The sequence below is a fragment of the Chenopodium album genome, chromosome 6, assembly GCF_948465745.1.
Source record: "Chenopodium album chromosome 6, dcCheAlbu1.1, whole genome shotgun sequence".
Taxonomy (NCBI): domain Eukaryota; kingdom Viridiplantae; phylum Streptophyta; class Magnoliopsida; order Caryophyllales; family Amaranthaceae; genus Chenopodium; species Chenopodium album.
The window spans coordinates 71,921,044-71,948,068 of record NC_137839.1 but is presented as its reverse complement, the minus strand read 5'-3'; the positions used below and the strand labels follow the sequence as shown (position 1 = coordinate 71,948,068).

At 34.5% G+C, this 27,025-nt stretch overlaps 1 protein-coding gene across 1 annotated transcript; it reads right to left on the bottom strand.

Annotated features, from left to right (window-relative positions):
- Positions 1–5,367: 5,367 nt before the first annotated feature.
- Positions 5,368–11,749, bottom strand: LOC145636238 (auxin response factor 3-like). Its single transcript, XM_081687740.1, has 10 exons — positions 10,695–11,749; positions 10,068–10,127; positions 9,648–9,827; positions 9,439–9,523; positions 8,770–8,860; positions 8,524–8,688; positions 7,520–7,639; positions 7,363–7,438; positions 6,504–6,663; positions 5,368–6,409 (listed from the first exon to the last, which is right to left on the bottom strand). Exons 1-10 carry the CDS (start codon positions 11,085–11,087, stop codon positions 5,637–5,639), a joined length of 2,103 nt encoding a protein of 700 aa, XP_081543866.1. The 5' UTR covers positions 11,088–11,749; the 3' UTR covers positions 5,368–5,636.
- Between the last annotated feature and the right edge of the window lie 15,276 nt (positions 11,750–27,025).

Here is a 27,025-nt window from a genome sequence, read left to right as displayed (position 1 = left end):
ATAGATACTAATTCATTCCCCACCACCACGCGATTATCTTTTTTGTACCTGTATCGTAATGTCTTTGTTAGATTTCGGGAAAACTCCTTGGGTTGGAGTGTGTACCATTGAATAATATATATAGTGTTACAATACTAGTCCTAATCCTGTTAGGAAACCTAGTATGATAAGAATACAAACTATATCACAAATATATACAAATATATCCTAGCTCTGCAACAAATATTATCATAATCCTATAATATCTATCACACCCCCGCAGTCGTAGAGGGAGGAGGGCGAACGCTAAGACTGGACCTGAATTCCAGAAATAATTCTCGTGGTAGGCCTTTAGTGAAAATGTCTGCGAACTGATATCTGGAAGGAACATGCAATTAAAACCCGAACCTGTCCCAAAGCAACCTTTTCTCGAACAAAATGAATATCCATCTCCACATGTTTGGTGCGTTGGTATTGTACCGGGTTACCAGAAAGGTAGATTGCACTGACATTATCACAATAAACAATAGTAGCCTGTCGTAGAGGACAATGTAACTCAAGTAGGAGATTACGGAGCCAACATGCCTCTGAGACAACATTTGCGACGCCTCGATATTCTGCTTCTGCACTCGACTTAGACAAAGTATGTTGACGCTTAGATGACCAAGACACGAGGTTGTCCCCAAGGAAACAACAATAGCCCGATGTGGAACATCGGGTATCGGGACAACCTCCCCAGTCAGCGTCAGTGTAAGTAATAAGTCGATGAGAAACAGTCAGATATAAATGTAAGCCGTGATCAATGGTACCTTGAACATAACGCAGAATGAGTTTCAATGCCTCAAAGTGAGGTTCCCGAGGATCATGCATAAAAAGACACACATGTTGTACCGCGTAGGCAATATCTGGCCTAGTGAAAGTGAGATACTGTAGAGCACCTGCTAGATTGCGATACAAAGTTGGATCCCAAACCGGTGGTCCAGCATCTGCACTAAGTTTTGACTTAATGTCAACTGGAGTAGCCGCAGGTTTACATGAGCCCATACCCGCACGCTCTAAAATCTCCTGTGCATACTTTTCCTGTGAAAGTAGCAAATAAAAGGGAGTTTGAGTCACCGCAATCCCTAGAAAATAACTCAATGGCCCCAAATCAGTCATAGGGAACTCAGTTTGTAACTGAGAAATGATCCCTGCACGTAACTTGTCAGATGAAGTAGCTAATATAATATCATCAACATATAGAAGCAAATATGCCATATCATCACCCTGTCGAAAAGTAAATAGAGAGTTGTCACTCTGAGAAATAACAAAACCCAATTTAATGAGAAAATTTGCACAGCGTTGGTACCAAGCCCTGGGAGCTTGTTTCAAACCATAGAGAGCCTTGCGAAGTCGACAAACATGAGTGGGTGCACTCCGATCAAGAAATCCTGGAGGTTGGAGCATGTAGACAGTTTCCTGCAAATCACCATGTAAAAAGGCATTTTTGACATCTAATTGATGTATAGACCACTTTTTATCCATAGCTAAACTGAGAACAGTGCGAATAGTGGCCGGTTTAACTACCGGACTGAAAGTCTCATCACAATCTACACCAATTTCCTGTGACCTGCCATCACATACAAGACGAGCTTTGTGCCTTTCAAGATCACCATTAGACTTGTATTTATGCTTAAATAACCACATACAATTAACAATATTCACCCCCGTAGGCCTAGGCACCAATTCCCATGTCCCCGTATTAATCAAAGCACTATATTCATCAATCATCGCCGCATTCCAATTATGGTCATTTAAGGCTTGTTTATAGGATTTTGGAAGTGGTGATTTATGAAAGTGGGGACCCGAAGGTTGAACTGTGAGGTTACAATATTTCGGGTTTGGTTTAAAAATACCCCGTTGACTACAGGTGACTTGGGGCGAGGGAGGTGGTGGCCGAGTGGGTTGTATGGGCGGTATGCCACGCATAGGTGGCGGGGAGTAAGCAACTATGGGTGTGATGGGGGCTGCTGGCCGAGGAAGGTGTTGGCAGCGGGGTCCGCGGGCTACCCGCGGCTGGGACAGGGCTGCCGCAGCCAGCCTGCGGAGTAGCCTGCTGGACAGGGGGCGTCGGTGTGGGCAGCAAGGCATAAGACGTGAGTCTGTGCTGCTGGGCTGGTGACACTGGACTGGGTTGGCGACACGGGTGCTGGGCTGGCGACACGGGTCTGGGCTGCTGAGCAGGTGAGACTTGTGGGCTGACAGACTCGGCAATTGGGCCATGTGGGTCTGGGTTGGTTTGTTGCGGGCTATGAAGAAAGGGATGCAACAAGTGGGGTGATGGTGAATCCTTACCTAAAAAATCATAATCATGACTACGGTAATGAGCTATATTTTGGAAAGGGAAAGTTGCTTCATCAAATGTAACATGACGCGATATGAGATTTTATTTGTGGTGAGATCAAGACATCTATACCCTCTATGATCAATAGGATAACCCAAGAACACACATGGAGTTGATCTAGGAGCTAGTTTATGTGGAGCTGTAGCGGATAAATTAGGAAAACATAGACCCCCAAAGACACGGATGTGATCATACGAAGGAGTCTTTCCAAACAAGGCAAAAGCAGGAGTATTGTTTTTAAGAGCTTTTGATGGCAAAATATTTAGAAGATAGGTGGCCGTTTCAAGAGCATAAAACCAATACGAGGGGGTGGAGAGACGCATGAAAGAGAATAGTACGCTTAATATAATTAAGAGTGCGAATCATACGTTCAGCTTTGCCATTTTGTGAAGAAGTGTGTGGACAAGAAAATCGGAAAAGCATCCCATGGTCAATACATTTTTGCTTAAAGGGGTCATTATCAAATTCCCTACCATGATCACATTGAAAACTTTTAATTTGACGTTCAAATTGGGTTTCAACATATTTTCGGAAATTTATAAAGGATTGGAAAGCTTGAGATTTGTATTTTAATGGAATGGTCCACACAAAATGAGTATGATAATCTAATAAGACAAGATAGTATTTGTGACCCTGAGCACTACAAATAGGAGAAGTCCATAAATCGGCATGTATAATATCAAAGGCACAAATTGTAGCATTATTAGAATTATCAAAGGGAAGGCGAGTATGTTTTCCTATTTGACATGAATTGCAAAATTGGGAGTCATGCTCCTTATTACAATGAATATGATTTTTAGATTTAAGAAAGCTAAAAACTTGAGCTCCAGGATGTCCTAGACGACTATGCCAAGTAGAAGGGGAAACAGCAATGAGGGTAGTAGCAAGACAGGTTGAGGGAGTGGACTTGGTGGTTCTGACTGGATATAAATCTCCCGAACTATCACATCTCGTTATTAGTCTCCCCGTATGAAGGTCCTTCACAGAAAAACTAAAAGGGTCAAACTCAATAGACACAGAGTTATCAGTAGTAAATTTACGAACTGAAATAAGGTTCTTAATGAGTTGAGGGGCTAGGAGGACATCACGAAGGATAAGAGGTGTTTTAGGATGGGGAAGGGAGCCATGACCATAACCTGTTACTGGAATACGATGACCATTACCAACTAAAATATGATTTTTAGTGCTTAAATTAAACAGGGGTAAGAGATTACCAGCATTGTTCGTCATGTGAGATGTTGCACCCGAATCCACGTACCACTGATTATCGGGATTTGGAAGTGTCATTGTGGAGAATGAGGAAGCCAAGTCTGTGGGAGTCATGGGCTGCCCATATTGGGCCGTATAGGCCTGCTGGGGTCTGGGCTGTCCAAGAATGGATTGCTGGTGCTGCTGGACAGGAAACGGTGCTGGCGGCCTAGCCCAAGTTGCCTGCTGAGCCTATTGCTAGAAGCTCGCGCATAACTGCTCCTGCGTTGGGCCTGATGTGTTGGGTGGGGTGGTCTGGGCTTGGGCCGATTGGTGCTGCTGGTTCTGGCCACGACCCCTGCCTTTTCCCTTGGGTTTGCCACCCTGCTCTCTACTGCTACTACCACGTCCACCGCCACCACCACCCCTGGCTTGTTGTTGCGGCGGTTGCTGCTGCTGGGCGGCTGCCGCGGAGGTGGTGGTGGTGTTGCTTGTTTGAGTAACAAAAGCCTGCCCGGAGTTCTCCTTTGCGGATTTTCGAGACTCCTCTAACAAGATACGTGATCTTGCTTCATCAAATCCGGGGAGAGGTCGAATTTGGGTGATGGATTGAGCCACTCCATCGTAGTCTGAGTCAATTAAACCTGCACAAAGGCGTAAAACAAGAGTTCTCTCAGACACGGGCTGACCAACATTAGCTAGTTGATCTTTGAGTTCCTTCAATTTCTGACAGTAAGAAGACACATCTGGAAAATTTTCAACAAAAAGATTGTTAAATTGGTTTTCAAGATAAATTGCACGAATTTCACCATTATCTTGAAAAATATTAGCAAGTCTATCCCAGGTTTCCTGTGTCGTAGCATGCTTGTACAACACCGTGCTTCGTAAATCTGCAGAAATTGTATTGTAAATACACTTTTTCACAATCGAGTCAAGGCGGTTCCACTGCGCTGTTGTGAGGTCCGTAGGACGAGGGGATTTAGGATCAATATGGTCGATAACATTGCATGAGTGACAATGAATCTCAAAAAGTTCAACCCAACTACCGTAGTTCCCTTTGTCACGGTCAAGAATTTCGGGAACCTTATTCTTGATGTTGCTAATTGAATTAGCAGGGTGATAGTCATTAGATGGGGGAGGTGGTGGGGTTGGATTTTCATCATCTTTGGCCATTGTAAATTAAAGAAGAAATAAACTTGCCACTGAGAAAGAATCTTGCGGCTAGGTGGACAAAGAAACAGTGATGGAGGTAATGGAATTACCACGTGAGAAGGAAGGTAGCGGAAGAGAAAGGATCGGATCTTTTTAGAAAAAAATTTGTGGAACTCTAAAAAGATTTAGGCTATGATACCATGTTAGATTTCGGAAAAACTCCTTGGGTTGGAGTGTGTACCATTGAATAATATATATAGTGTTACAATACTAGTCTTAATCCTGTTAGGAAACCTAGTATGATACGAATACAAACTATATCACAAATATATACAAATATATCCTAGCTCTGCGACAAATATTATCATAATCCTATAATATCTATCAGTCTTCGAGCTCTAGAGAAGCACAGGAAGTTCGGTACACTATCTATTCTATTAATGAAGGTATGGGAAGATTGGTAAACATATTAGTTTCTTCTACTTTCAGCTCTGATATACTTCAACTGTGTCTGCTTATTAGTCCTTAATACAGGTCGAATGTAGGCTATTCTAACATTTGCTACACTACTGTATGCTGTTGCACAATAATCTTTAGTAAATAAATACTTGTACATAGCATAATTATCCGGGGAGAAATCGTGTGATTAAAATTACAATCAAATCTTGAAGGGAAAAAATTCATACATGCATCATAAGGTTTGGTCTAAACTAAAAAGCAAGTTAGACAATTACAAATCATTCTTTTGAATACAAAACAACTTGAGCAAACATCTTGAGATACTTCTTTTTTTTTCATCAGTGACTTAATTACCAATATTGTAGCCAAAGCATTCTGAAGTTCTTCCTACTAAACTGTCACTAGGCCATCAAACCATGGTTTGGTTCAAAGCCGAAAAGTGATCTAGATCTTGTAAAAGGCAGGTTCTTTCTGTTTACAGAGCAATATCAAGAAGCATATCTCTTACAGCATATAGATCGTTTGCTCCGGGACAATTGCTCCCAACTTTGGTCACAGAAGGAGACTTGTAGCATGGCTGCCCTTCAACGAGAGGCCAAAACGAAGTCTCAGGAGGTGGAAACGAGCTATTATGGCTTCTCTCTTTATCCACCCTGTGTTCGCCCTCAGTGAGAGAAAAACCAAACAACCTGCAGCTGGCTTTACCGGCAGGAACCAACTCCTCACTTGCTTTCGAGAGAGAATTGTATGGAGGAACACCGGCATAATTCATATGTTCCATACTCATCACCCTGGGTTGACACATAGGCGATCTGAAGCCCCTAGCTTGTTGAATGCTTGGATGTGGGAACATTAATACCGAGGATGGTGAAGATACTTGTGCTTTAAGCCATCCGTTTCCACAGTTAGGCACTTGCACACCCTCGTAAATTTCAAGGGGACCACCACCCTCATGCCCCCGGTTGGCTGAAGATGTTAAACCATCTACTTGAGCGGGACTAAGATGGCGTATTTCTTGACCTTGCAAGACCTTTTGGAATCGGAATGATTCCCTGAAGCCTATGCCTTTGGCAGTTCTGCCAAAATCACCTGGAGGAATGGAGCTAGGATAGCATCTTCCTGGATCAGATGAGGAAAGATGAGGGTTGTCATTACCATCACAGGCAGAACGAGAACCCAATTTTTCTTGACCTTGCAAGACCTTCCGGAATCCCATTGATTCTCCGAAGTCTGGCATTCCAACTCCACCTACACAGAATTCAATGGTACATCAGTATTGCAACCACCAAAAACAGAACAAAAAATTATTGGAAGTTGATTTCTGGTTGCTCAAAAGACCTACTTGGAATTGGAAATTCTGGTTTTGCTAATGGCAAACCGATTCTGCTCCTCTTTAGACCAGATGCCATTAAGCTACTGGGACTCGGAAAAGAACCGGTTGGCTCAATCTCCCAAGGTGAAACTCTGCCATGGCGGTTCACCTCTACATCATCCCACCTTACCTGTGACATTATCAGCAAAAAAGATTTAGTACCTGAATGAACAGTCCTGGAGTCGAAACGACAACACACTAATTTGATGATGCATGCTATTTCATTTTCTGTTATTTTACGCGATAAACAAGCAATACAATACTAACACGAGTCCTAGATATACTTGATGTTGTATCATTCCCTTATTCCCTTTGAAGAGTCCAAATTTAGCCATTCAGATTAATTATTATTCATATAATTTAGGATATATATTCTCTTTGAAGGTTAGAAGCAAAATTGATTCCTTTTTGCCATTTAAGGAAAACAAGATTTCCAAGCTCGATGATCAACCCAAGTCAAGACCTTAAATCTAACAGTTCATCAGAAATGTAGGAAGAAAAATAAGGGGAAAGAACAGAAGACTACTGCTGCGTGAAGAAAGGGAATGAATGGTATCCTATAAAATCCGGCATACTCTAAGAAATATGTCATATGGTACAAACTGCAAAGGATGTTATTTACTCTTGTAGACTTGTTCAATCATCACATAGAACACAACTTTCAGTTTGTGGGAGGATGAACTTTGCAGGTTTTTTTTTTTTTTTTTTTTTTTAATCTCTATATTCCACGCCAGATATGAATTCCAATATATAATTTCCAAGTCTATTTCCACTAATATAAGACGTGCATCAAAAAAAAACCGCGAAGTAGTATCCTATACATGCATACCATTAAGCATCTCCATTTCGAACCAGACCATCTCATCGGATCCAACTCAGCCATTCCAGTGACCACTCCGGTGTACCTATTGCAAGAGCACACATCTAAGATGAAGCCAAAAAAGCCAGAAAATTACGCTGTTAAGAGTAAGAAGGTATTTCCTAACCTTCTTTCGCCAGCATCTTCTGCCTCAAAGCGCATTTTGAACCTCATTCCTACATTGAAAGAAGTATCCAAACTCTTCAAGAACCTCCGGAGTGGTACAACAAACTCAGACGAGCTTGCCCTACAAGAACGAAAGAATGATCAATATTCACATTAACCAAAGGATAACAATTGAGCATGTGATCTCATGTGCTAGTGGACTGTAACTTGCACTTAAAGACAAGGACAAGGTACAATAATTTTATGGACTTTCGCGACTGTCTGCTATGATTAAAGGATCGGATGGAGGTACTTCGGGCTGTAAAAAAATAGTGTCACATACAGATAAAACCCCTCACAAGTACAAGAATGACTTCTAGTTGATATAACAGATAGTCCAATTAAAAGAACAGGTTGCTAATGTTTCCAAGAGAAAGATCCAAAAATTTGCATATACAGTCACACACAACTGACACAAGGAAAGACCTGCATGCTTAATGAGATGCTATTCACACAGATTTCTAGTCATTTTCTGCCCAAAAATATTAGGTCCAATTGAAGAATATGATATAGAAAAAAGTAGCTATCATGTCTATGGCACATCATGAATAGTAAGACAAATATAAAGCTTACAACTTTATTTGATTATATGATATATATGATCAATCAAACACAACAATTCAAATAATGTATGCCAGTAGCAAGACAAATGCAAAGCTTTCAGCATAAGTAGAAATATTGGACCGATCAATTTATACCTTGATTTATAATAAAAGTTAGAAAGTCAGAGAAGATGGGCATGAACGCGAAAACTTAAAGATAAATTCGTCAAGGGGACGTATGCACATACAAAATTGTAAGGGCAAATTTTACTAGTACAATAATTTTGGCAAGTAAAATAATACAGGAAAATCCAAGTAATTAAACTTGTCAAACAAAATTTGGTAAACTTTGAAGTTCATTTACATAAGAAAAGTGAGTGAAAATCAATAACATAGCAGCTCACATGATTTCAACTACAAATACCTTGGGTTATAGCAAACATTGAAAACACGTCCAGAAGATATTGCATCAAATGCAGCCGACACATTGTTGTTGCTCAATGGTCTAGTGGGGAGAGCAGAAAAGGAGGTTGGTCCTTTCAGCTGAACTGCTCTTCGGATTCCTAACCTCAGCTCTCCATCGGCGCCTCTATCATTCCAAAACATAATATGATTAGAACAAATATTAAAGCGGTCATAAAACCTTCTTTAAGACAGAAAATTATAAAACCTGAGGAAGAGCACTGCATCTCCAGAGACTAGCTTCTTCTTGTTCACAAAAGCACTCCACCCAGTTGTAAGCAAATGCCTCCTCGGCTGGCCTACTCAAGCATCAAGAACACCACATTAAGTAAATAAGCAAGAAAAAATCAGCATTCATTGATTTTATAAAAAAAGTATTTTTCCTTTGTTAGCAATGTAAACCCTACCCGGGTATATGTTTCACAAACACAAGTATTAGACTCCACTATATTACAAAGCATGTCGTTTTTTTACCAAAATCACATTGAAAGTGTGCATACTACGAATTTCAAGACTCCCATCACAAGCAGTTGAGGTAATACGAAAAATACGAGTAACATAGCTTGGAAGAAGCAACAAACCCTTGAAAATTTAATGGCAGGACTATAAACTAGTACACTCCCAACTGTTTAAGTCAGACCCATAAACATGGAACACATCATAATAACAAAATCACAGAGAAGTTAAGAAGCTTAGGATACTTAATCTAAGAGAGTTTTTCTCAAACACTAGGAAGACAGTATGAATATTGGGAACAATATCACTAGTTTCTAGCAAACTTTGACCTTAAACAATAATAATTCCAGATAAAGTCTTTAATTATATGAGAACCTAGAACCTAGAAAACTGAACTCAATGCCCCTAACCTCCAATGTACCTCTGTAAATGTGCCTAAACCTCCACTCTAATCCATGCAAATCCTTTGCAACCAGCTCCTGAGATGGCCTTTGCTGCTTGTAATCCTACACCATTTTCACCAAAAATGCCCATTAAGAAAATTCCATAAAGACCGGCATTTTATCAGAAATCAGCAAGCAAAAAACACACAAAACCACGGTATTCCAGTGAAATTGGAGCTGAAATTACCAGGGGAGGAAAGCAATCCTCCGCAGCACGGCGAGGGACAGAGAATCCACCATGAGTGCTGGTATCCGAAGCAGTTAGAGTCTTGCAGAACATATGAGGTGTTGTGGACTTGACAATGTCCTCAAAATCCTCTTCATCCCCCTCTACATCAGTCTCACTCTCTTTCAATTTCTCCTCAAACTGCTCCAATTACAAGCAGGAAAGTAAAACAATGCACAAAAAACATTGTCAGAAATTCAGAACATTGTTTAATTAAAGCACAAAACATTAGGAACAATAACAATTAAACAAACATAGTTTGATTAGGAAACTTCAAATGTGAATTAATTACCCTTTTTTAAACTTCATATGAAGATTAAAGTATAGTATTTATGTACATCTTTTACCAAAATAATGAGTGATTATTTTACACATTCTTACCTGGCTGCTCTCTGGGATTAGAGAAACTTGAGCATAAACCTCATCTGTTGCAACTTCCGCCTACCAAAAATGAGCACACATTTCAAAATTGTTAATTATATTTTCTTCCCCACAAATTGCAACACCCAATTTCAAAGGAACAAACACAAAAGATTATTAATCAAACTACTAAAAAAATTCCCAAATTCCCAGAATTAAATAAATAATCCCCAAAAAATTAAATCATTACATACTCAAACCAACATTCACACACATTTAAGTAAACACTTACCCAAAAAAAGCAAACTTTCTTAAAAAGCCAAAAAGAACCAAACCCATAATCAATTTCTTAACCTAACCCAAACAAATAAAATAAAAATTACATAACTACTTAGAACCAAACAACTAGCAGAAACAGCATATACCCAGAATTAGTACCCAAGTTCGGGATAGAATCGAATCTCGTCTACATCATTGCGCTACTACGCTATGTGGCTATCTATTATATACCCAGAAAGAATTCATTTAAACCCCATGTTACCCAAAATTGAAACATGAAACCCCAAATAAAAATTTACCAGAAAATTACCAAAAAAAGACCATCACACAAAATTTAAAAAGAGGGTATAAAGAAAAAGGGGAACTTACATGAAGCTTGACATCAAGAACACGACAGAACACGTGAGGAGGAATATTGTTTTGGTGGGAATCAAAAGTATGATTATAATTATTATTACTACTAATATTACTATTAGTATTAATAATCCCACTTGAAAAATCAAATTCTGGCAAATTATTTTGCTGATTTTGTTCTTCAAGATGACCTTGAGGCAAGTAAACTACCAAACTACCCTTTTTGGGCAAAGAGATGAGTGGGCCCGCACAAGCATGCCATAGCTCCATACAAACAGATGATGAAGATGAAGCACAGAGATTTTGGAGGGTATTTTGGTAATTGTTGCTGCTACTATTGTTGTTGCTGTTGTTGTTATCCTCTTCATCTTCATTAACAGTGTTCAAGTCGATTAGGACACCCATCATGGCAGAATTCTAGAGAGAGAAAGTGAAGAATTCTAGAGAGAGAAACAAGGGTAAAATGGGAGATTGTGAGGATTTCTACAAGGGGTTTAAACTTAGGTAAGACAGCTACTTAAACTGAAAACCCACAGCATTGCTAAAAGAAGAAGGGAGAAATTAAAGAAGAACACACTTTCTCTCACTAGAAAGATTTGATTTTTATTACTTTCTCTCTCTAGGAGCAGAAGAAAGGGGGGTTTTTTGATTTTTGAGATTTAAGGTGTCAAATCAAAAGGGGTTGATTAATTTTCAATTTTATGAAATGGGTATGTATGATTTAAATTAATGGGATATTTTTTGTGGGTAAAGTTTTTATCTTTTATAAATTTGGACATTATATTGTTTTGATCTGCCAAAGAGTGTTGCTTTGTTTGCAGTGCACAGACTGTTGCTACTGCTGCGCGCTGCTGATGCTGCTGCTGCTGCGCGCTGCTGAGGAGAGAGAAAGACGGGGGGCAGCAGCCTGTGAAGTGTGGCAGAGGAGAGAGAAAGTGAGAGAGAGAGAGAGAGAGAGAGAGTGAGTGGTGTAGTGAGTAAAAATGGGAGAGTGAGTTGTTGGATAAAATTAGGAGAAAAAAAAGGGGGAAAAAATAACAAAAGTAGAAGTGAATAAAATTCGCTTTTTTGCACAACCCCCTATATTTCCGGGCGCCTTTGTCTATTTTATCCTCTCCTTCTGCCTTGCCCCTCTCTTTCACATGTCCCCCCCTTCTCTATCTATGGCTATGTGTTTTATGTCCACTTGTTACATTTTCTCTTTCCTTTGCTCTTTTATTTTATCTCTCTCATTGTTTTGCAATCATAATCTTCACCTTCATGCTTTTACTAGGTTATTAGTTAGGTTAGATTAGGTTGCATTCAAAAGATATAGGATAGACACATTGATAATGGCTCTGCTGATTATATTAATTAGTTTGACTGGTTGATTATATTAGATGATTTGACTAGATGATTGTAAATAGCTGATTGTGTAAAATTGTTTGGTAAATATGGAGTAGTTATTTATTGTTAACTGTTTCAGTGTATTTAATGCTTAAAAAGCTCTTAATAAGAGCTTTTTAAAAAGAACTTTTTGACCCTAAAAAACACTTTTAATAAGCTATTTACCAAATAACAAAATTAGCTTTTTAAAAGGATCATACTTTTAATAGTGTTTAATAAGCTAAAAGTTTTTCAAAAATCTCCTCATCAAACAAGACCAATATCTATTCTATATACGATATTGAAATTTCGTATTAACGAAAAATAGTAACTAGATAGGTCTCAAGAGGGGGTGTTTTTTGGTAATTCGGAAAGTAAGTGTGAAGTGTGAACTAATGGAATAGTAAAAAGTTGATAAATTGATTATATGGGTGTTTATAGGTAAGGTGCAATCGTTAACGATGATGATAGAAATAGACATATCTTTTTCACTTTTGTTGTTATACTTTTATATCAAAATGACTTTCTTCTTTTCCTCTTTTTTCTTTAAATGATTTTACTTTGTTCAAAGGTTGAAGCAACGACACTAGCTTAGTGTTGTCAAGTATCTTAAATATGTCACTAATTAGGAGAATGACTATGAGCATACCTTAGCCTGGCCTCATAATTCATTTATTTATTGTTTTTTCTTATATCTTACGGATCAGACACTTATAAACAATGGAGAAGGATAACGGGTCCTCTTCTCCGACCAACTACTACAATTGAGTGGATTCGCCTTGTTGATCTTAACGTTACAAGGTGAATCCCCAACCAATTACGAAAAATAAGGGTTTTTAGTGAATTTGATGGATGTACTTCCTCGTTTCTTTTTAGCTGACATGTTTCTTTAGTCACGTTTGTCAATGAACATATTCAACCGTTAATATCTTTAAATATTTATAAAAAGTTGATATTTTGAAAATATATATCGTGACGAATCTAACAAGACCCCACATGACTATATTTTTTATTACATATAAATCACAAAATACGGTCAAAGAAAAGTGTGTGAATAGTGCTAAAGTCAAAACGTGTCAACTAAAAAAAACAGAGGTAGTAGTATTAGTTATGATACATGCTGAATATGGTAAACGCCATGCATCTACCTCATGTATTTGTGTCTTAAAATTAGAAACTTATTTTTTTCCTATTTGATTTGAATATTTGATGTAAATGTAGTTTTGATATGCTCTAATTATTGTCATGGTTTGACTAAATTTTGATCTTATATGTGTCTTAAACTATTAGGCAAATATATATATTCAATGAGATCTTATTAGATTTGTATGTATCAGTATTTTTTTCGTCACGAAATAAAAGATATTTATTGATAATAAAATAAATTTTACACAAAATACTACTGTACTCTCTTTGTCCTAGATTACATGACACAGTCAACATTGCACACATATCAATGCACTACTTTGACTTTTTTATATATATAGTTAACTATTAATGAAAATTATATTTAAAATTATAGTATAAAACTTTATATTAATGCCTACCTAACAATATATTTTACAATAAAATATATTTTTATTATGTCAGTAAAAATTATGGTCAAAGCTAATGCAAAAATAGTGAAAAAAGTCTAACGTCTCATATATGCAACGGAGGCAGTATATATTACTTCTTCCGTTCCTTTTTTATTGCACCATAAGGGTTTTCACACTTGCTAATGCATTAATTTGGCTATTAATATCTTTAATTATACTTTTGTAAAAATTATTAAAAAAAAAAAAAAAAAAATTGATATTTGAAAAGTAGATTTCGAGACGAATGTAACTAGATCCCACATGACTATTTTTTTCCTAATGGATAAATCATAAAAGATGGTCAAAGAATATTAAGTGAATAGTGTAAAAGTCATTATGGTGCAATAAAAGAAAAACGAAAGAAGTATATTTTAAACCTTTTTTTTTCTGATTAGATCTAAATTACAAAGGAGGTAATTTATTTATGAACATAAAAAATTCCAAAATTACAACTAAGGGCCTGTTCTCAGTGACTGAACTGAGCTGAACTGAACTTAACTGAACTGAACTGAGCTGAACTGAAATGAATATTTTATAAGAGAAGGAAATTAGGAGCTGAACTGAACTGAACTGAGTTGAACTGAACTGAGCTGAACTGAACTGAACTGAGCTGAACTGAACTAAACTAAACTAAACTAAACTAAAATAAACTGAATTTCAACGTAAGAGAATAGGCCGTAACAGGGAAGTAATAATAAGTGATTATAGCCTTAGGAATAGAAAGACAAAGTCACTTTTGAGGTGGAAAAAGGCATAACCTATGCTTAGTGATAATTGCAAGACCAGTCTTAAAACATTCCTTTTCTGATTTTTCTTCACTCACACCAAATCAAAAATAAATAAATAAAAAAATTATTAAACCTTAATAACCATGTTATCGGGTCCACGAACCAATCAAACAATTATAGCACCTTTGCAATTTTAAATCTTTATTATAATTTTATAGGTTTAGGATCTTCATTTTATAGGTTTATTATAATTTTAATGTATGGAACATATAATTGAATTGTCTCTCTTCACTTACGAGTATACTACCAGTAGTATTTATATTCTTTGCATATAAATTACGGCGTTTAATTTAATCTACCTTTATGCGTGGGACTGTGGGAGTATGTGTGTACTTAAAAATTCAAGTAGACCTCCCAAATCTAGTATGTACCACATTTACATTAAGAGAGGGTATTTGAACACAGAAAAAAAAAACATACTTGAGGCCTAACTAATGCAGCCAAGCGGTTCAATCCACTTCCTTAACAGCTTAGCCCTTATTTAGTTCAATTTATTTTAGAAATAAGTTCAAATTAAATCAAATACGGAGTAAAAAAAAGTTAAGATCAAATAAAAAAAATGAGTTCATATCAAATCTAATAAGACTCCACTTGATATATTATTAAAATACACATTACTACGAATCTAATAAGACTCTACTTGATATATTTTTGTTTCTTTATAGATTATCCTACATATAAAGTCCAGGTTTGGTCAAATCAGACAATTAGACCATATATCATATCAAATCAAATTAAATCAGATCAGTGAACTAAACAAGCCCTTAATCTTTACCACTAGTTAGGTCAAGATCTTGTTGATTAATAAGGCCAAATTCACTTTACCTTATATTTACTAAAAAAATTATTTTGCTTAATTAAAATTAGTTTTGATTTGTTATTGTATTTGTTATCTGAAGTTACTGATATTTACAGATTAAAACTTAAATTAATACGAACTATTAAGTATTAACTAAACTTATACTTCAAATACGCATATTATCTTTATAAGGTGAAAAGAATAAAATTTGGCCTAAGTAACCCTTGGCCTACAATATCAAACAAATAACTCATGTAACAGTACTGACGGAGTAATGCTCGGCCCTATTCTTTTGAGCTTGTGTGTAGAGCAGAGTAGAGCTTCCAATACAATACAGAGCAGAACAGAGTAGATTTCAGTACAACAAAAGAGAGTAGAGCATACTCGCATAATATAGCAAAGCAACTCAATATACACTACAAAATTAAGTCAATATAGCATCAACTAAAATTTGTTGCCAACTCTATTTAGCAACGGGTTGGAAACGAAAATTTGTTGTTGCTAAAAGGCTTGTTACCGTGGGAATTTGGCTACCAGTTGCAAAACAATTTTGTTGCAATATTGCATCCATTTAAATACGGTTTCCATGATGGTTGCTGTTTTTGGTGCATTCGTTGCCAACTTTGGCAACAAATTACCATTGGCCGTTGCTAAAATTAGCAACAAATTATTAATATTAGTTAATAAAATAGCAACAAATTATTAATGTTGGTTCCTAAAAATAGCAACAGAAATTAAAGTTGGTTCATAAAAATAGCAACAAATCATAAATATTGGTTGTCATCAACACTACGAGACAAAAACCTAATCCCTATTAGCTCAGGTCAACTTGGCTTGACTTTGCATGTAAGGCGCTTTAAACCTAATCCCTATTAGCTCAGGTCAACTTGGCTCGACTTTGCATGTAAGGCGCTTTGAATCCCCTGTCTCAAGAATCGCAGTTAGAAGGAGTCGAACTTGTGACCTAAAAGTCACACGGTGAATCTCTTACCAACTATACAAAGTACTATTTGTTTACTTCTATACATATAATTTATAATAAGTGAATGAAATATTAGAGACAAAATTGAAAATTTTGTCTCTAAATAAGGGACAAAATAAAAAAATCTGTCTCTAAATTAGAGACGAAATTGAAATCCGTCTCTATTTGATATCATTATAGCAACCAAGAGTGTCTTCAAATAATTTTATACATAATAGCAAAAACTAACCTACATATAAATTAACAACAAAATGTAACACAACTTGTTTCCAATGGCAACAAATAAAAAAGTATGTTATCATCTAGCAACAAAAGTTTTGACGACTTGTTTCTAATGGCAACAATTTAAAAATTCATTGTCTTTGTTTGTTTCTAAATCAATACAAATAAAAAAATATTTGTTGTCATAGTTTGTTACTACATGGCAACAAGAGAAAAATATGATGTCATCTAGTAACAACTAGTAAGACAATTTGTTTTAAATAGCAACAAATCAAAAACATGTAGCCATTAATTATTAAAAAATTAAAGAATAAAATGTCGCTTTTAATTAGACAATGAAAACAATTATATTCGTTGCTATTTAGCAACATTTAAAATATCTGTTTCCAAACTTAGTTGCTAAAAAGCTTTTATTTTTGTAGTGATAACATGGCCTAACCCCCTATAACACACTGAACGAGTAACAACAAGTACACTAATAAAAAAATATAAAAAAAAAAACTCCCGTAATAACTGGTCACACCGTGTGGCTAGCTACATATTAAGAGTTATTTACATGTACGGCAATAAAATTATAGTAGAGATATTATTTTTATTTCATTCTATTTTAAACTAGTAGAGATTAATATAAAATGAACTAGAGATATAAATGGGGTACATCATGTTTATTAATACATCAATCTACTTTACATGCATTCATTCATTCATTTATTCATAAATAAATATTATTGTCAGTGTTACAAGAAGCAAAGCCATGAATGCATACCTTCATTATTATGCAGCTTTCATTCGTCTTTAAAACTCTATTCATTTTTATTTATTTTTTTTTTTTTCCTTTTTGAATTTACAGACGTCCCTTTTATTTTTACTTACTTGTATTATATTTCTTTTGACTGAATATATGCCAGAAGTCGTTAGGCAGTCCACTGCACATATTTTTATTATTAGTAAATTTATTATATAAATAAATGAATTAAATTTATATCTTCAAGAAAGTGACTTGTTTCAATTAGTATCTGTCATGATCGATCGATCGTACTCTCCCATGTATAAAGGCAATCAGTATTCGAGGTTGTTATTAGTAAGAGGAGCAATCAACAAAAGGAAGATCATTATTGTGGTTGCCACTTCACCAACTTGGATAAACGAGTCCAACTTATTAAATATTCACTCCGTTTTTAAATGTTGTTTTTACTTTAACTGTTAACTGTTTAGTTAAATAATCTGATCTCCGTGTCACATATTTAAAAATAAAGGGAGTATAAAGGAATTTATACACTTTAGTGTGCCAATTTAGTTGTTGTTTATATATGTACTTTTAATTTGATTATTTGATATCAATGCATAACCTACATATGCTAAATGTGTAGGAAATTATGTACACCAAGGTGCGCTTTGATTTAGAGGTTTCAGCATGGTAGATTGGTAGGTAAGTGTAACTAGCAACAAGCTATGAATGTCATTAAATTAATGATACATAATCATCATGTTTTATCCACAGTTTAAATTCAAGGTAATAGGATTGTTAGTTAAGATTAGTCGTGTACCAGGCCTAAGCCAAACATAAAACTCAACACGACGGTAAAAAAAACACACACACAAAACTTAACACGATAAAGGTTTAACCTTTACACATAAAACTCAATCTTTTTCATTTACCATTTCATTCTCTCTTACTCCTCTCAACTCTTCAAGTCCATCTATATAAAGTAATATAGTCCACTTTATGTTATTCCTAATTTTCCTCAATAATATCTTGTGAAAAAAAAAATCAACGAAGTAGGGTCGTATATAGAGGCTAAGAGGCATAGCAGTCATTCAAGTGTTCAAGAAGAAATGTAGAGAAATTATGTTGCAATGTTGCTGACCAAAATTAATTAGGATTTAGGAGGTCGTTGGGGTTAAGATTTGAATATGTATACAACTTTAAGGATTAAGTAAAGGCATCTTAATATCTTCTAAAATGACTTAGAATTGTAGAACGAGTATTAGTTCATGAAATTATTACAAAATTATGTTTTTTTTTTTTTTATTAGGGCGATAATATGTACTTGTGTTGGAAGTTTAGATTGAGAAATTGCTTGTAAATGTCATTTGATTACCTTTTATTAATGATTTTTTTTCTTCTTGTTAAAAAATAAAAATGACGTAGATCGAGTATTAGTCAAGGGAAATATTACAAATTTATGTACCTAATTTTGCGTGCGTAATAATAATAATAATAAGCTTATAGGGAGCATAGTGAGTATTGATTTAAATTAATTAGTAAAGGTTAAGATATATTATTGCGTTTTGTTTTCAACAATCCAAACCCTAACAATGTTTCTTCCAATATTTGCATTACAAGTAGACACCATGACATGATGGGAATGAAAGACAAAAATCAAGAGAAAAATGGTGAAATTAACATATTGAAGAATTGTATTTTATGTGAAAGCTCCGTTGAAAAAACAAACTTAGATTTTGTCACTTGTTATTTTTTGTAGACATTTTTTTATACCAGTATGACATTATGATAACGAATTTTTAATACATACAATTGACCTTCATTAATTGATGGACATGGGATGTTTTGCATTCTAGACTTCTAGTGTTAATAATCAAAGTTATTTTACACATGAGTTTTCAATTTTTTGCCGACAAGTCAAGGACATATGATATCACTGTCAATTGGATGAGGAATCAATCTCATGTTGCCTAATTAATTTGAGAGATAATTAGCACAACTAAGAAGATTTTAGAAACACCACTTTGAGCCAACATCTATCAACCACAAACAAAAATACCTAGCTCAATTTTTGTGGTGGAATTTATAACAACCCGACAATATGATTTGAAGCATTTTTGTTGAAGCTAAAAGAGAAGTAAAAGCCTCAAAGCTAAGCTTGCATACTTGCATGGGTCATATTTTGATATCCTTGCAAGTTTAATTTCCAACAGTAAGTTGTTATGATGGTCCATTTGGTAAGCTATAGGCATAAGATATATGGGAATTTAGATGACACATTTTGACTTTGGGCTATTTTTAGGGATCGTGATACTCGTGATGAGCAATATGAAACATGGGAGGTATTAAAAATTTACTACCTAATATATATCATGTATTGCTTAAGTTGTTAGAGCTCTTTTCTCAATTACAAGGGATTTTGAGATCAATTATCATCGGTTCATCACCTACTCTTAATGTACAAAGACTTGTTAGCAAGATAAAGCTGCATAGTTGAACAAATCAAAATAACTATATTTATTTTCAAATGCGCAATTAAATTGAAGATGGCGTATTTAATGTGTCTGGTTTAATTACGAAGTTGTAAAACCTACAACGACTACAACCTATTTAACATGAAATCACGACACTATATGGATTATAAAAAAGTTGATTGATATTGAAATTAAATTTTAGGTATTTTTAACCTTTTTATCAAAACGAATCAAACAAGATTATTGAACATAATTATGCTTTTTCTAAAATATTTATCGAGAGATAAATAGATTTATTTTGCAATAGAAACCCAAAGATTCTAAATGAAAATATTGTTTAAATAAAGATGAGGATAAAAACTTAATCCATATTAGAGTTATAACGTATGGAGTATTCACAAATTTTGCAATGATTTATTATTATTATTATTATTATTATTATTATTATTATTATTATTATTATTATTATTATTATTATTATTATTATTATTATAAGAAAATATTATTATTATTATTAGTATTTATTTATTTATTATTATTATTATTGCTTTGGGTTAGTATACAAGTTGATTTTGAACAACTATGTTAATTAACCAAGAGAAGCAAATAGAACCGCAGATAACACGCCTAGCTTTCCTCGGCCTATCACATCTCTTAGCCACCACATTGAAGACAACAAAGATATCACAAGTTAAAAACCATCCTTTTAAATTTAGAGAAGAGTGAATACTAGCCTGCTTTTTTGGTATTGTTGCAAACCTTTTATGGAGTACTAAAAACTAAACCTATGGTTAGACCCCTAATCTAAAGAAGAGGCAAAATGTAACATCAAGTAATGTGAAGACAATAGTATCACTATTATGGGAATTTATTAAAATTGTAAATAAGGAAAATAAAAATAAAAGGAAAAGAGACAAGTATCTATCAAAGTCATCAATAGCAATTAGCAAAGGACCCAAAAGAAGGATGCTAAAAAGAGAGTGATGGTTGAGGGGTCCATAATAAGGAATCCCCGGACAAAACGGGTTACAACTCATTGTCCGTTGGCTATTGTGCCTATCACTCTTCCCCCTTTCTTCCCATTTATTTTCATATTTCACCTTCTATTTCTTTCTCTTCATCTCCACGCGCTAACCATACCATGGCCAATATCGTGTCATGTAAAATGTACATGTTGAAAATCGGATAGTAGCACGATACTTAATCTGATCTGATCTGATCTAATATGTTAAGAATAGAATCAAGCAATTAAAAATTTTAAAGGATATGAAAAGTCATTTACAAAAGAGAATTTTGACTATGAGGTTGGTCGTCTCACACCCACCTTAATTACATAGAATTAACCAAAAAAATATGGATAACTCAAGATATATAATGGCCAAACAAAGAATTAAAAAGTTTAGTTGATACCTAAAAATATCATAAAAGTTGACACCAGAAAAACATAATGGGGGATCCAAAATTTGGAGATTAAGGGAACAAAATTAAATTTGATTTAAAATATTACAAAATGACATGTGGAGTAGTGCAATTATTTTTTTCCCAACTAAATTTTGAGCTATTAAACCATTTCACTATAGTATTAGTATTTGCGTTTACAAACCACTTATCCTCCAACAACAAGGTTTATAAATGAGTAACTAAAAATGTTTAGAGGTAAAAAAAAATAAGAGACCAGTTATTTGTGAAAACAAGTCGAACAAGTCTTTATCTCGAAAAGTATTAATAAGGATAGGAAAAAAAATAATAATACCTAAGAAGCCGGTTTTTCAATAAGAGGTCTCTTTGAATTTAATACTGAAAATAAAGGAGATTGATTATTTAATTCGTGGCTTGGGCTTACTACCTAAGGGCTTGTTCTCTTACGTTGAAATTCAGTTCAGCTCAGTTCAGTCAGCTCAGCTCAGCTCCTAATTTCCTTCTCTTATAAAATATTCATTTCAGTTCAGTTCAGCTCAGCTCCTAATTTCCTTCTCTTATAAAATATTCATTTCAGTTCAGTTCAGTTCAGCTCAGCTCCTAATTTCCTTCTCTTATAAAATATTCATTTCAGTTTAGTTCAGTTCAGCTCAATTCAGTTTAGTTCAGTTCAGCTGAGTTCAGTCAATGAGAACAAGCCCTAAAAGTACCTAAGATACCCGATATTAGATGCAAGCGGTCTCTTTAATATCAGCTTTTTTTTCCTTTTTTGTTTTTTTGGCGGGGGATACAGCTATACTTCTATGTACCCCCAAAATCCTACAGTGCATAAACACCTCAAACCAATCTATTTACAGCCCCGTATCTGGGGCAGGGCAGCCGGGGCAGCCGCCCGGGGCCCCAGATTGGAAAGCCCAAAATTTGTAGAGAGTTTGGTTTATTTAAAAAAAAAAAAAATCAAAGCCCTTAATTAATGTTTAATATTCCTCCCTGTATTCACGCAGTCACTCTAATGAAATCATAGAAAAAAGATTTTCCTTTCCCAAAACAGTTACTCTCCTAATTAATACCTTTAAAATTTGGCTAGGTTTAATTCTCAGAAAAATTAAATTTATTGAAGAGGGAAAGAGAACAACGGTGGTTCTCTATAGGAGTACAAACATTGGTGACTAAGGCTTAAAGAGATGAAGAATGTTGACAAGAATGATGAAAAGGGATTGAGTAGATGCCGTAGATCGTTAGCAGAGATGATTTCCATTGAAATGCTTTAAGTTATTCATGATGACCTCTTAATCTTAAAGGTTCAATTTTTTGTGATTTTTTTATGTTTTTAATGTATAATTTCACAAATTTGTTATACTATGATTTTTTATAAGCTATCTTTTTGCCAAGAATTTTGGAGGGTGTTGCTAGTATTTAAGCATGTAGAATGTTTTGAATTTCATCTTGATTAAGTTTTTTTTTAAATAATTTTATCTTAATTTAAGTTATGTCTTTTGATGTATATATAGTGCTATGTATGGTGGACGATGATTAAGTTGGAAAAGAAATGAATATTTTTTTCTCAAAAAAAAAAAAATTATGTGAAAATTTTCAGAAATAAGTTACTCAGCATTATTTTTGTTGTAAGTCTTGTAACTTAAAAATATTCATTTTTTTTTTGGTTTTTGCATACCCTTGAAATTTAGAATTTTTAACATCACTTTTTAATTAGGGCCCCAAATCATAAGTTTGCCCATAGGCCACCAAAATCTCAGAAACGGGGCTGTCTATTTAATTTATCAATTAAACCCAACCCAAACTTGATCTAATCGACTCATTTGACATGCCTTGCTTACACAGTTACACATGATTAATATGAAATGAAAGTAATCGAAATAATTAAGGGTGAGCAAAAAATCAGGGTACTCTGAATCGGAACAGAAACATCTTAGAAACCGCAGGTATTGTGTTTCATACTTGTATAAGCTAAAATAAGTTGAGTAGAAAGTACAGAGTATTGTGTTTCATATTAATTAAGGCCCCATTTAGTAATTAGCTGGTAGCTAATTTTTTTGATAAAGCTAATTATTGTATTAGCTAATTTGACTAGCTGGTTATAATTACTCCGTAGCTTATTGTGTTTTCTTAGAATTATTAACCATTTATTTAAGGAAAAAAAAAAAAAGTATGAGCATATTATGAGTATGAATTAATTCTTATTGATCCCGTAAAAAAATAAAATACTCTTTGACGATCTGATCAATCTAATTGATATAGACTTGAATGGAATATATGGTAACCTCATTAATTACTGCATGTCATTATTATGAGGTTTGAGTTATTTACGTACGAATTGAAACTGGTCAAAGAAAAGTAATGTTGCTTACTTGCATGAATCGAGAACTCTGATATCCTCTCATGCCCTGCGTAAGCGTTAATTACCCCTTTAATTACCACTATGTTTATACCCAATCATCAACACGAGATGTCAAACTAATAAGCAACTATTCATTCATGCGTGCCCCCCAAACCAATTTTATTTGAGTGCAAATAATTTGGCGCACTCGGGTGCACTATGCTCATGATGTATGTACGGTGTACCTAGTCGAAATAACAATAAAAAATATATACATACAAATTGTAGCTCCAAAGTACTAATTACTAGTTAATTGCCACCAAATCTAATTTTTTCACGATTTGCGTGCCGAAAAATGTTATGTTAAGATTTTAGGGGACATATGAGTTCTTAAAAACTCAAATTGACTAAAGATTAAAAAAAAAAAAAAAAAAGTTGCACACAAGTCAATACTCCATGTATTTTTTTATACGCAAAATGAGACATTTACCTAAATCTTTTGCCAATTCCGAGCTCATTTTAGATCTTTAAGGACTAAAATTACCACTAAAATCTTAATGGAATATTTTTTTTTAACACGCAAACAAAAAAAATTAAATTAGGTGGCAATTAACAATTTATTAGTACTTTTGGGCTGCAATTTACATTTTAAAAAAATGGATACAACTTTAAAAATATAAACTTTAAATGGATGTAAGCTGTAATTGGTAATTTTTCCCATAAAAACACAAACTCATTTGTTGTTGTTGTATAGAAAATCACATAAACAGGATAAGAATGAATCCCAAAATTTATTGAAACAGGGAAAAAAACTCTAATCACTTATCTATCCCCCACTCTCAAAATACAAACTCATATGGAGTGACATAATTTGTCCCTACATTTGTACCAAGTATTTTGAACTAACCAAATACGGAGTAATATACCCAAAAAAGTGCAATAATTAGACGTGAAATAGACGCGCTAGATTGGAGCAGTAGGCTTTGCACCTTCGACAAATATCTTCTCCCACCCACAGTAAATTTTTTCACTCTATGATTTTTTTTTTTTTAAAAAAAAGAAAAAAATAATAAAGATAAACAAATTAATTAATTAAAATATTACTAGGCCACCCAACACAAACAAATATTGTAGCCAAGTAGAACAGCTTAGATGCCAAAGTTCCTTTTCTGTACTTTTGCTTTTCCATTCTTTTCTTCGTATAATAATTATAGTCATAAAGTGTTATTATTTAGAGGTAGATTATGGACAAATCCATTTTGTCCCCTTTAAATGGGGCTTACCTAATGAAAATGATTATTAACAAACAAAAATCATTCGTACGATTTAGAATACAAAATTGAATATATTCTCTTAATTAAATTAATATTTTTATCTCAAAGTGATTAAATTAATTATCATGCGTAAGAGATTGAAGATAGAAAGAAAAAACTCCGAACTTGTGGCCTATGCTTCATATAGAAGTTGTGGTAAATCAAGTATGTACTACCTCACTGGCTCGATAAATCACATACTTCGTATCAATAATTAGCTAATTGTGACCTCTAAGGCAATCTAGATACCACTACTTAAAACTATACTTTATCTAGGGCTAACTATGAGATGCATATAGCACTTAGGAACATTATTATTTTGGGAATTTTGAATAGTTATTGGTGAATGAAGGGCAACTAGTGGTAGGTAACAATCACAGAAATGTTAAAAGCAATTGATTCTTCAATCATATTACAAAAAAGGGTAGAGCTTTAATACCTTTTGTGGAGGTCAAATGATAAAATGGCAAAGTTCCTTATAGAGAACAATATTAACTCTCGTATTCATAAGGGGCAAAACCAACCCTTTGGCCTCAGTTATCTACTTACAATTTTCTAATTAATGAGATGCATATGGCCATATGGGTCATCAGAAGTCAAGAATTATATCACACTATCAAAAAAAAAAAAAAAAAAAAATTATATAAAAAAAAAATTGTATAAAAAAAAAAAAAGTTGTCAATTTAATTATACGAAGTAGTTATGATAACAGTAAGACAAAATTAGAAAATAACACCACAAATTTTACAAAAAATAAATTATAACACCACAATTTTTCAAACTTTTATAACACCAAAAAAAAAAAAAAAAAAAAAAAAAGGTTTCACCACCATCTAGTAGATTCTTGGATGGAACCCGTTAGTGGGGCTTAATGTAGACACGTGTCACTCAACGATCTGTTTTTAAATAAATAAATAAATAACCTAAATCATAACCCAACCAACCCCACCACCGGAAACACCAGCCAAAGCCGTCAACAGCCCCTGACCTCCTGCCAGAACCCGTCAAAACCCCCTGACCTCCCACTGGAACCCCTGACTTCACCAAAACCACCAACTCCACCTAATCCCTCCTTTCTCCTCCCTAAAAACCACCCTAGCCGTGACCGCAATTATCTCATGTTGTACCGAATCCAGCACCCAGACGGTGACCCACGGAACTCCGCTTGCTCGACGACCCACGGAACTCCACCTGCGCGACGACCCCCGCCCTAGTTTGCAACCCCATTCCTTTCTAGCGGTGGTTGGGGTGTTTTTCAATGGTTGAGGTTTTCCAAGGATGGGTTAGGTGGGTTTTTCGATGGCTGAGGTATTTTGAGGTTGGCTCCGGTGGATTTTTCGGTGGCTAGGGGTGCCGACAGTGGGGTTGGGTTAGGGTTTAGGTTTTTTTTAAAACCAATCAATGAATGACACGTGTGCTTGATGGGTCCCACTGACGGATTCCATCTAAAAATTCCGTTAGATGGTGGTGAAATCCAATATTTGATTTTTTTTTTTTTTGTTTTTTTAATGGTGTTATAATAAAAGTTTGAGAATTTGTGGTGTTATAATCAATTATTTTTTGTGAAATTTGTGGTGTTATTTTCTAATTTTTCCTAATAATAATGACAAGAAACTTTACAAATTTGATGATTAATTAAAGAACTAACCTAGTTATTATTATTATTATTATTATTATTATTATTATTATTATTATTATTATTATTATTATTATTATTATTATTATTATTATTATTATTATTATTATTACTACTACTACGAGGGATACCTCTTGGTGCTGTGGTACAAGAGACCGCCTTGCATCCTCAAATCTTAGGTACCAATCTTACCATATACGAAGTATTAATGTATATTAAGCGTGTTTATCATGCCAAATTCGATATAAATTCACTATCATTAATCCATAATCAATATATGTACACCGTACGTTGTATAGTAGCGTACCAAACAAAAGGTCACACATATGTTACATAGATATGTTACCTACATGTAAGAGAAATCAAATCATCAATCCTAGAACGAAGTAATAGATCGATAACAAGTTAGTTGAAGTTCATCATTTGATCAGGATTCTAATAGTTAACCCTATATATTATGTGTTTCAGTTGAAACAATTATTCATGATGATGATGAAGATCTAAATCGTCAACAAAGCATGCAAAATCACGATAAAGTTTGCATGCACTAGTCTACCTTTCAATTAGTGTGGAAATTGAGATTCCAAACACGTGTAACTACAAGAATTAATGATGATGTCCTAAATATTAATACGCTATTTTGCTTTATTACTGCCTGACAAAAGTTATAATAGATGAGTAATTATGTTGCCGGAGCAAAGCAAAC